Source organism: Pseudophryne corroboree, chromosome 1, assembly GCF_028390025.1.
Source record: "Pseudophryne corroboree isolate aPseCor3 chromosome 1, aPseCor3.hap2, whole genome shotgun sequence".
Taxonomy (NCBI): Eukaryota; Metazoa; Chordata; class Amphibia; order Anura; family Myobatrachidae; genus Pseudophryne; species Pseudophryne corroboree.
Genome location: NC_086444.1, coordinates 1,229,033,833 through 1,229,046,224, shown reverse-complemented (window position 1 = coordinate 1,229,046,224; position 12,392 = coordinate 1,229,033,833). Strand labels below are relative to the sequence as shown.

The window sequence follows — 12,392 nt, the reverse complement described above, 5'->3', positions numbered from 1 at the left end:
TCTTTCATGGTGGCAGTGAAATTGTGTATTGTTATTGTTATGGTTAGGGTTACTGCTTTTGTTGTTATGATTACAGTTACTGTTATTATTATGGTTAGGGTTACTGCTAATGTTATGGTTAATGTTACTGCGCAGTATGATACCCAAACATCCACGGTAGTGCGACAATGTCCTGATCCCAGAAGTAAAGTGATCACATTAGCGATCAATTAACTTTTACACATCAGAAGGATGATCTCGTACTGGAGCCCCTACCCCTGCATGTAAATAAGCAGCATTGTAGTCAGTGAATTGGGGGCAACAGCTGGCAACAACACCATGGCGGGGCGAGAGAGTAGACGGCGGTGCTGGGAGGAAAGGAAGAGAAGGGCGGGGACCTGTGCCTTATTAAGTGTCCCGATCGTTGTGTACACACATTCCGCAGACTAAGGATAAATATGAATAAGAAGCCGTTCTCCAGGATTGTGTTACTTGGACGATGTAGAAGGACAGAACGGGCTGGTTATAAAAACAGCAGCGAGATGTGGATAGAAACATTTTACCGACCACAGCACTGATATAAACTCTGCCGCATTATAAACAGAGACCTGGCGCTGCGCAATGTTTCTGGGCTCATCCTTATACTTTCTATACATTTTATTTATTAAGAATTGCAACATAAGATATATAAAATACATAATATAGATATGAATACAATAAATAAATTATATATATATATACTACAAACTACAAACTAATACAAACTGAAACTGAGCAGAGTTTATTAGATGTATGCAAACCTATTCCATATAATGGTCATGCTTTATAAACTCTCTATAGGTGACACCCTGAGGAGGGAGGGCCAGTATACCTGCACATAGGCCACGCCCATCCACTCTACCTGCATCCAGGTGCAGGTGTCATCAGTGTGTCACCCTCCCAGATCTCTCTCCACTCTCTTCTGAGCCTTGATAATGCAAACTGCATTGCCCCCTGGGAGCAGGGCCGGATTAAGCCTTGGGGCCCTGGTGGAAGGTAGGGTGTGTATATTAGATTGTGCATACCTCCCAACATGTCCCATTCCTGGAAGGACAACATGCTCTCTACCTGGACTTCCCACTTAAGAACACAGATGATTGCAGATGATTGAAATCATAAATTAAGAAAGAAGTCCAGGTAGAGAGCATGTTGTCTCTCTTGGAATGGGTCATGCTAGGAGATATAGATTGTGTATATTAAATTTAAACCAATGGTGTACATTTGTTTTAAACTAATAGTTTAATAATGCCTGGGTACTGTTTATAGCTCCACCAAATTGAAAGACAGCTATTGTATAAACTCTTCTTGTAGTGGAACAAAGGCAACTTAACCTTAAAATACACACAGAAAAATAAAATAAAGAATAGCAGCAGCCTCTGTACTACTTACACACTGGGACAGAACTCAGGAGGACTCTCTGTGTGTGTCTGTATCTCTAGACCCAAATGGTGGGGGGGGGGGGCACAGTTTACAAATGGAAGTAGTGGTATGAGAAAGTACAGATTCAGGTGTCCTCCTATTAGCCCACCATTGCCACCATAGATGTTGTGAAAATCTCAGGCACAGAATAAATGGTGCACAGTTCCCAATGACAAATCGTACACCGAGATACAGCAAATCACACGTTACACAATAACTCACGCACCTTGTCCTTCACCGACCTGCGGACACGTCCGTTCAGCAGCCACCCCGCAGTTGCAGCCTCCCCTCGCGTGCCCTCTGACATGTAAATACAAACAAAAAACAGGATTAATCCACAGAAAATACACCAAGAAATGTCTCTGAAGATTATTGTGTTCCCAGATTATATATTTCTCTCAGCTGATGGAAGCCATTTTGTACCACAGAGCTTACATAACAACATAGTGCACGCTAGAAGGAAAGTGCTGTAACCCAAAGCAACCAATGAGATGTCAGCTTTCATCAGACCAGCACAAGTCTGCACATGTCTGGCTGGCTGCCACTTGTGTTACTACAGAGACACGGGCGGCCAGCTCTTTGTGTATATGTTACTGTAGGTCTGATAATAGTCGTAGTCCATGAATTTCTGGGATAAACGGAAATGTCTCTCATCGTGTTGAGGTATTAGCTGGGAATGTAACCATTACCATTACCTGGATGTTCCCCCACAAAGCACTCAGATTTGGCCAATGTAAGATGACCTAGAAGGCGGTTGGCTGGGTCAAAAAGCTAAAGCTTGTGGCAGTTATTTAATTTCATATTCCTATTAACATCACCAACCGTCAGCGTGCAACTGCATCAATTTATTCAAGGAACTTCTGTTACCTAGGAGACTGCAAACGGGAATCAAGGCAGTGTGAGATGTAATTTCAGGGTGGTATGACACAGAAACCCCTCTCCAACATAAACCTAAGACATGTTGCCACACAACAGCTGCACAATGGGATGAATGTATAATTATTGTTGAAAACATATTTTGAAATAACATCCCCTCCCCTAAGGATGCATGACACAAGCCGGTATTGTGGCGGTTAAATAACCGAGACCTTGAATCTTACCGACGTCTCTTTCAACTTGTAATGTTTTTCTGGTGCATTATTTAGCTGAGAGAACATATAATGTCCCTTTTCTATGAGTACGGATCTCAGTTCCTCTCAGATGGACAGGAAACGTTCCCAGCTGTACACAGAAAACCCTTTCACAGCACATATGTCACTCACACGGATATCTCGTGCCTCTTAATTGTCAGACGGTAAATACCTCAGTGCTGCCATAGATGGTCAGCGTTGGTCAGTGCTGCCGTAGAAGGACAACATCCTGTAGTCAGTGTTACAGAAATAAAATTCCAACTAAATGTTTTTCTCCCGGTTTTTATTCATGCAAAGTCTCTGTGGACCGGCCCTTAGTTCCCCTATGTGGCCAGATGCATTGTTACTTGTCTCTTATCTACGGACAACACTAGCGGCCATTTACGGTTAGGAGCCGCCATGCTACTCAGCTCTTACTAATGCCGCAGGACTTTTTGAAATTGCCTGAGGAGGAGCAGAGGCAGGCGCCGCGCAGAGTACGAGCGCTTCTTGCAATGTTATGGCAGAGGTGCAACATTTATAGGGGCATCCAGTGCTGCACTGGGGCATTTATGGGGGTGAATGGGCGGAAGGACGGGCACGGAAGTGATGGTTACACATTTGTGCAGTGTTCCTCTGGAGTTTTACCCCCTAGTCAGACATCTTGGTGACAGAAGAGCCTCCTCAGACGCACAGCCACAGGCCCTATCACATATATGCCACAGTAATAGTGACAGAGTAGTACTAAGCCGTGACAGTGATAAAGTAGACTGAGATAAAGTGCCAGCCAATCAGCTCCCAACTGTCATTTTTCAAACGCAGCCTGTAACATGGGAGTTAGGAGCTGATTGGCTGGTACTTTATCTCCGTCTACCACGGCTTAGTACTACTCTGCCACTATTACTGTGGCATATATGTGAACTATTCCCTATGTCCATATACTGTTCCAAAAGAAAGAAGACGCAAGCTAGATTCAATATCTACTGGCTACTGCAATGAAAGCAAAGGCTACAGATTATGGCATCAAAATACAAAAAGCTCTAGAAAAGTACTTTTCAAAGAAACAGCACAAGCTGAAGAAAAGCTGGAAGATAATATGCAGAGCAAGTATGTGTCACTGGACATGCCAGCAGCTGGAGATGTATCTGAACCAGAGGCTACCAGCGTGGAAGTTCATCCCCAGAAAAGGTCTGCAAGATCAAATATTTACAAGCCATCTAAGAAGTATGATGAAGAATTTGCAAACATTGCGTAGGGGGCATGACGTCTGTGATGCAGTACATCCCAACACTTAACGCAACCATACTCATCGCATATATACTTATATATGGGATTAGTATCGCAAAGGACAGCTAAGAGCTGCCCTTTGAGATGTCGGGACTTCCAGGTTAAGGACCCAGGTGTCCCTCTAATGCGGCAGACGCGGGTGGTGCTGAGCGGGATACGATTGTATCCCTCTCAGGGGTAATCACGAAAAGAAGGCCATTGGCTTTTATAGGGTAATGCCACCAAAAGATAGTGATATTCATCATGTCCAAGTTCGGAATGCATCAGGTTTTTTAGGGTTTTTACAACTTTTAAGACTTTAGTACATCCCGTCCTCAGTGAGCTTTGGGACATCCAGAAGCCAAAGTCAAAATCTAGTTGGTGGGAATGAAAGTCCAAGGAAATGGACTGTGCAAGACTTAGAGGCCACACGTATGAGAGGCACCAAGAATCGTGACAGTGACAGCAGTCCCAAGTTTCTGAGTCAAAAGACTGTTGCCGTGGTCCAAGCTGTCAGTGAGGGGACTCCATGCGGGCTTCCTCCACTCTATTGTGCAGCAGACTCTGGCATTGTGTCAGAGTCTCCTGCACATATGCAGGTCTCCAGAAACATGGCACCCACCATGTGATGACTAATTACTAATGCACAGTGGCCATTTTCCTGCTGATTTTTGCTGCGGCTACAGTGCAGGACTCCGGAAAGGTAAGTAATTCAACATGGGTAGTTATGTCAGGGGGTAGTTATGTCAGGGAGTTGCTGTGTCCAGGTAGTAGTTATGTCAGGGGGTAGTTATGTCAGGGGTTTGCTGTGTCAGGGGGTACTTATGGCAGGTGGTTGCTGTGTTGGGGGGTAGTTATGTCAGGGAGTTGCTGTGTCAGGGGGTAATTATGTCAGGGGGTAGTAGTGTCATGGGGTAGTAGTGTCAGGGGGTAGCTGTGTCAGGGGGTTGCAGTGTCTGGGGGTAGCTGTTTCATGGGGTAGTTGTGTCAGGAAGTTGTTGTGTCAGGGGGTTTGTGTTTCGGGGTAGCTGTGTCAAGGGGTTGCTGTGTCAGGTTGCAGCTGTGTCAGGGGGCAGCTGTGTCAGGAGGTTGCTGTGTCAGGTTATGTCGGGGGGTTGCTGTGTTGGGGGTTAGTTATGTCAGGGGGTTGCTGTGAGGGGTGTCCTGAGGTGACCAGCAGAGTCTACGCACTGGAGTACCCACGTTCTACCAGCGAGCAGTAAAGGAAGGAAGTGTCAGCAGATGAGCTGTCAGCAGAGATTATTGTGGCAGTTGGAGAGTGCAGGCAGGAAGGGGGTAGTTATGTAGGGGGGTTGCTGTGTTGGGGGGTAGTTATGTCAGGGGGTTGCTGTGAGGGGTGTCCTGAGGTGACCAGCAGAGTCTACGCACTGGAGTACCCACGTTCTACCAGCGAGCAGTAGAGGAAGGAAGTGTCAGCAGATGAGCTGTCAGCAGAGATTATTGTGGCAGTTGGAGGGTGCAGGCAGGAAGGGGGTAGTTATGTAGGGGGGTTGCTGTGTTGGGGGGTAGTTATGTCAGGGGGTTGCTGTGAGGGGTGTCCTGAGGTGACCAGCAGAGTCTGCACACTGGAGTCCCCACGCTCCGCCAGCTAGCAGTAGAGGAAGGAAGCATCAGCAGATGAGCTGTCAGCAGAGAGCAGTGATTATATGGCAGGTGGAGGGTGCAGGCAGGAAGGGGGTAGTTATGTCAGAAGGTTGCTGTGTCAAGGGGTTGCTGTGTCAGGTTATGTCGGGGGGTTGCTGTGTTGGGGGTTAGTTATGTCAGGGGGTTGCTGTGAGGGGTGTCCTGAGGTGACCAGCAGAGTCTACGCACTGGAGTCCCCACATTCTGCCAGCGAGCAGTAGAGGAAGGAAGCATCAGCAGATGAGCTGTCAGCAGAGATTATTGTGGCAGCTGGAGGGTGCAGGCAGGAAGGGGGTTGCTGTGTTGGGGGGTAGTTATGTCAGGAGGTTGCTGTGTCAGGTTATGTCAGGGGGTTGCTGTGTTGGGGGGTAGTTATGTCAGGGGGTTGCTGTGAGGGGTGTCATGAGGTGACCAGCAGAGTCTGCGCACTGGAGTCCCCACGTTCTGCCAGCGAGCAGTAGAGGAAGGAAGCATCAGCAGATGAGCTGTCAGCAGAGATTATTGTGGCAGCTGGAGGGTGCAGGCAGGAAGGGGGTTGCTGTGTTGGGGGGTAGTTATGTCAGGGGGTTGCTGTGAGGGGTGTCCTGGGGTGACCAGCAGAGTCTGCGCACTGGAGTCCCCCCAGTAGAGGAAGGAAGCATCAGCAGATGAGCTGTCAGCAGAGATTATATGGCAGGTGGCGGGTGCAGGCAGGATGCAGCTGTCTCTGGTTTGGAGTATAGGACGGTGGTGATTTCATAGAGGATCTCTGTAGTGTCCAGTACTGACTGATCTATGCATTAACCTTTCATGTGCCTGAGACATGCTGCACGAGTATACGGAAGTACAGTAGGATCAGGCACTGGAAAGTAATGTCATTCATGCACAAGCTCAGAGGTTCCCAAACTCCGCCATTACAGTCCAGGTTTTAAGGATATCCATGCCTAAGCACAGGTGACAATTGGTACCTTAGTCAATTTTATTTAAACGTCTGGACTGAAGCATGGATATCCTTAAATCCTGGACTGTAATGGCGGAGTTTGGAAAAGCTCCGCACTAGCTCATCACTGGCCTGATGACTGTGTGCTCATCTGTGACTGGATGGGTAGGTGCGCTGATATGTGACTGGATGGGTAGGTGCGCTGATACGTGACTGGATGGGTAAGTGGGCTGTAATGTGACTGGATGGGTAGGTGCGCTGATACGTGACTGGATGGGTAAGTGCGCTGTTATGTGACTGGATGGGTAGGTGTGCTGATATGTGACTGGATGGGTAGGTGCACTGATATGTGACTGATGGGTAAATGGGCTGATATGTGACTGGATGGGTAGGTGCGCTGATATGTGACTGGATGGGTAGGTGCGCTGATACGTGACTGGATGGGTAAGTGCGCTGTTATGTGACTGGATGGGTAGGTGCGCTGATACGTGACTGGATGGGTAAGTGTGCTGTTATGTGACTGGATGGGTAGGTGTGCTGATATGTGACTGGATGGGTAGGTGCACTGATATGTGACTGGATGGGTAAGTACGCTGTTATGTGACTGGATGGGTAGGTGTGCTGATATGTGACTGGATGGTTAGGTGCACTGATATGTGACTGGATGGGTAAATGGGCTGATATGTGACTGGATGGGTAGGTGCACTGATATGTGACTGGATGGGTAGCAGCAGTAAGTAATCTCATGGCCGCTGTACGGAATACTGCGGTGTGACATCTCATATGCCGGGATGCACTGATGGTTGAAGATGGAGACGCTGATGGCTGTTTGGGGCCAATCTCCCTATTAAACACCGGCGTAAATGACATGATTACACTCAATGCTGGCACTTTGCTGTGCCATAGGCAGCTGCCTGTTCTGCCTATCCATTGTGCTGGCCTTGTATTTATCCTACTGTGAACCAGGTCTTTTATGTGAGTTGTACTGGACCCTTTACCAGGGGTGGCTCTATTAGGCAGCTTTAGGCTGCTGCCTAGGGTGCCGGGATTTGGGGGAGGGGGGGATTATTGGTGGGCACCATTAAGTCTATCACAAAGTTAAGGATGTCTCTGAAAGAAACATCCTTACTGTACTTAATACAAGTGGTGGCTGTGGAACTTAGAAGTCACACTTTCCTCTGAAGGGCAGGGAAGTGGCTACTGATGTTGGTTGGGGGCAGCATGTTTTGCCTAGGGTGCTGAGAAACCTTGCACTGCTGTGCCCTTTACCCACAAATGTGCAGGCCCAGCGGAGACCATACCGGGCCCTGTGAACGGATGACACGGGCAGAGGCGGAGCCCAGTTACGTGACGTGCTTTGGGAGACAGCGCTCTGCGTATCCGACCGGACAACTGTTGTCAGGTGTTGCTGTTTGGGTTCCTGCAATGAGACACTAGCTCAGGAATTATGTGCAGGGAGATTGCTGATTGCTGACACGTCTGCGGATAATATCTGGTGCAGATCAGTAAATGGGGGATGAGGGCGATGTGAGGGGGTGGTAGCGGGAAGTGTGACACCAGGTAGGGGAATCAGTGTGGTTTCACAGCTCTATAATGCGCAAATGTGGAAGGAAACAGCTATTAATACGTACAGTGACCGAAACACAGAACACGGCCTCTCCATCTACCTATAGCAGGTAGCCCCCCTCTCCCAGTTACCATCATACCCCTGATATCTCCTATGTGTTCCTTAGACATTTATCAGCCTGGTAATGAGTCACCATTAATGAGCTCTGAACCCGCTATGACCCAGCTTCATATAATAACAGCAGGCTTCTCAGAAACAGGACCTGCAGGCATTAATCTGCACCCATCATTGCTGCTTTCATAGAGCTGACGCAGAAGACAGTGATTGTGCTCATAGAACTCTGCAGCTCCTGGTACGGCGAGGGCCCCAGACAGGCCACACGGAATATGCATAGGAAGCCACGGTCCCCAGTGGGCTGCGTATTACAGCTGGTAGACTAATTCTCTATTCCACAGAATCACATTACATGTCCTGCTGAACTCATCAGCTCAGACAGACTGGGGTCCTCAGTATAATACAGCATGACCCCCATTTACTCGTGCAGTTCTTCCCCAGCTGTGGGGGCCACATGGAATCTGGCAGAGAGTGATTAGTAGGACTGGTGCTCACAGACAATCCTTCTCGTGACAGAAGCTGATGGTGTAAACCCGCCCTGTCCACAACCTCACTTTGGCGGAGAAATGCGTTTAGTAGGGGTGCACTGGGCGAGCCATCTAACAATGCAATGCCAAGGCGATTGGCGCTGCACATTCAGGGTCTGATTCAGCAGGATCTCTTTGCATGGATGCAAATGGCTAGTTTTTGCATACAGTGCAGATACGATTTTCTGCATGTATTTCCGGCCAATTCTGAGTCGGATGGAAATCAGATACATCCAGTGGTGGTTCCAGAGGTGAGGCTGCAGATCAGTTAAAATTTCAAAATGGAGAGTCACACCAACTGCCACCAACTGTCATCCCAAACTGACTCACTGGCAGTCGGTGTGGCTCCACATTTTAGAATTTTGGACTGCACTGCAGCCCCACATCTCGAGCCGCCCCTAGACGCATCTGCCTTTCCGTGAAAATTTTCAGGACAGAAACAATGCGATTGTAAGTAACCACCCTGACTAGAGGGAGTTGTGCAGATGGGGAAGAGAAGACCATTTGCTGGTAATGCTCTATGTGATTCTGAGTTGTGCATACAGGGAAAGGAATCCCATTTCTGGTAACGCTCTGTGCAATTCTGAGTTGTGCATACAGGGAAAGGAAACCCATTTCTGGTAACGCTCCGTGTGATTCTGAGTTGTGCAAATGGGGAAGGGAAGCCCATTGCTGGTAATGCTCCGTGTGATTCTGAGTTGTGCAAATGGGGAAGAGAAGACCATTGCTGGTAATGCTCCGTGTGATTCTGAGTTGTGCAAATGGGGAAGAGAAGACCATTGCTGGTAATGCTCCGTGCAATTCTGAGTTGTGCATACAGGGAAAGGAAGCCCGTTGCTGGTAATGCTCCGTGCAATTCTGAGTTGTGCATACAGGGAAAGGAAGCCCATTGCTGGTAATGCTCCGTGTGATTCTGAGTTGTGCAAATGGGGAAGAGAAGACCATTGCTGGTAATGCTCCGTGTGATTCTGAGTTGTGCGTACAGGGAAAGGAAACCCATTGCTGGTAACGCTCCGTGCAATTTTGAGTTGTGCATACAGGGAAAGGAAGTTCATTGCTGGTAATGCTCCGTGCAATTCTGAGTTGTGCATACAGGGATAGGAAGCCCATTGCTGGTAATGCTCCATGTGATTCTGAGTTGTGCGTACAGGGAAAGGAAACCCATTGCTGGTAACGCTCCATGCAATTTTGAGTTGTGCATACAGGGAAAGGAAGTCCATTGCTGGTAATGCTCCGTGCAATTCTGAGTTGTGCATACAGGGATAGGAAGCCCATTGCTGGTAATGCTCCGTGTGATTCTGAGTTGTGCGCACAGGGAAAGGAAACCCATTGCTGGTAATGCTCCGTGTGATTCTGAGTTGTGCATACAGGGAAAGGAAACCCATTTCTGGTAACGCTCCGTGCAATTTTGAGTTGTGCATACAGGAAAAGGAAGCCCATTGCTGGTAATGCTCCGTGCAATTCTGAGTTGTGCATACAGGGAAAGGAATCCCATTGCTGGTAATGCTCCGTGTGATTCTGAGTTGTGCAAATGGGGAAGGGAAGCCCATTGCTGGTAATGCTCCGTGCGATTCTTCTGAGTTGTGCATACAGGGAAAGGAAGCCCATTGCTGGTAATGCTCCGTGCAATTCTGAGTTGTGCATACAGGGAAGGGAAGCCCATTGCTGGTAATGCTCCGTGCAATTCTGAGTTGTGCATACAGGGAAAGGAAGCCCATTGCTGGTAATGCTCCGTGTGATTGTGAGTTGTGCAAATGGGGAAGAGAAGACCATTGCTGGTAATGCTCTGTGTGATTCTGAGTTGTGCATACAGGGAAAGGAAACCCATTTCTGGTAACGCTCTGTGCGATTCTGAGTTGTGCGTACAGGGAAAGGAAACCCATTGCTGGTAACGCTCCATGCAATTTTGAGTTGTGCATACAGGGAAAGGAAGCCCATTGCTGGTAATGCTCCGTGTGATTCTGAGTTGTGCGTACAGGGAAAGGAAGCCCATTGCTGGTAATGCTCCGTGTGATTCTGAGTTGTGCGTACAGGGAAAGGAAGCCCATTGCTGGTAATGCTCCGTGTGATTCTGAGTTGTGCGTACAGGGAAAGGAAGCCCATTGCTGGTAATGCTCCGTGCGATTCTGAGTTGTGCATACAAGGAAAGGAAGCCCATTGCTGTCGGATCTCTAGCATGGGGCCAGCACTAATGGTGACGGTTGCAGCACCGGCATAAAATCAGTGGTGAAACGGCTTCCCGCTTGCATAAGCATGGACCCCCGCATCAGCCCTATACATTCTTGCATTAGCATACAGCAGTACATCAGGTTTCCTGCGGTTGCCCACAGCTACGGGCACATTGCATGTGACTCAGAATCAGCCCCTTGGTGCCTGGCGTACACGAAGACCAGCGAGCTAGACAGCTGCACATCTCGGAAGCTATGGCAGCATTTGTGAAACAGGTGCTCAGGGAAAATGTTCCGCAAGCCACAGTCATCACTCACTGCTGGGGGAGGATGCGGGAAAGTGAGAGAGAGAGAGAGAGAGAGAGAGAGAGAGAGAGAGAGGGAGAGAGAGACAGAGAGGAGAGAGAGGGGGGAGAGGAGAGAGAGACAGATGAGAGAGAGACAGAGGAGAGAGAGAGAGGAGATAGAGACAGAGGGGAGAGAGAGAGACAGAGAGAGAGAGGGAGAGAGGGGAGAGGGAGAGAGGAGAGACAGAGAGGAGAGAGAGAGGGGGGAGGAGAGAGAAGAGAGACAGAGAGGAGAGAGAGGGGGGGGAGAGGAGAGAGAGAGGGGAGACAGGAGAGACAGACAGAGAAGAGAGAGAGAGAGAGGGGAGAGAGGAGAGAGAGGAGAGAGAGTGGGGGAGAGGAGAGAGAGACAGAGAGGAGAGAGAGAGAGGGGGGAGAGGAGAGAGAGAGACAGAGAGGAGAGAGAGAGGGGGAGAGAGAGGAGAGAGAGAGGAGAGATGGACAGAGATGAGAGGGAGAGAGAGAGAGAGAGGGGGGAGAGAGGAGAGAGAGAGGAGAGATAGACAGAGAGGAGAGAGAGACAGCGAGGAGAGAGAGACACAGAGAGGAGAGAGAGAGGGGAGAGACAGAGAGGAGAGAGAGAGGGGAGACAGAGGGGGGATAGAGAGAGAGGAGAGAGAGAGAGAGAGGGGGGGGGGGGGGAGGGAGAGAGAGTGCAGGCGTGCCACAGTGTAATATACCAGGCTCATACACAGCAAGTGATGACAGGAGATCTGCCGGACCCTGGGCGAGGACCCAGCACGGACATAGATGGAATTGTCGCTGTGAGCCTTATTCCGAGTTAGGAGAAAGAGCAAAAGAGGGGCAATGTGCACCCGGGCAGTCCATACTGCAATGCAAGGGGGCAGATACATTTACTATTGTGCATGCAGGGTAAATACTGGCTGCTTTTGCATGTACATCTTGCAACTGTTAGCACATGTGGCTCAGCAGGGAGCTCATTAGATGATGCCAGTATAACAGAATGACATTTCCAGGGCCACGTTACTGCAGACACACTCATAGCACTACAAGTCCCAGCATGCCATGTTTGCTGAAGTTGATTATACCCTGCTTTCTTGCATTTTATACTCGATTATAAATATCAACTGAAAACACCCATGTAATGAGAATGAGGGGTGAGGAGGGCATTCAGCACGCATATAAAATAGGGAAAATCAGGAACGGTCCCTGGAATCGCGATGGCGCCTAATGCAGACCTCGCTGGGCGCTATTACTTATATACCGTGTGGACGGTGCCTGCAGGAATCTGTATCTGATTTTATAGCGTGTTGTAATCTTTCTCCCTTTCATC

At 48.8% G+C, this 12,392-nt stretch overlaps 1 protein-coding gene across 1 annotated transcript in view; it reads right to left on the bottom strand.

Moving 5' to 3' along the window:
• LOC134931268 (disintegrin and metalloproteinase domain-containing protein 33-like) overlaps positions 1-12,392 on the bottom strand; it is a 126,333-nt gene that overhangs the window by 85,988 nt on the left and 27,953 nt on the right. Inside the window, exon 2 of the mRNA XM_063925399.1 lies at positions 1,664-1,737. Within this exon, the coding sequence (XP_063781469.1) occupies positions 1,664-1,737 (74 nt within the window). The remainder of the gene's footprint in view (positions 1-1,663; positions 1,738-12,392) is intronic.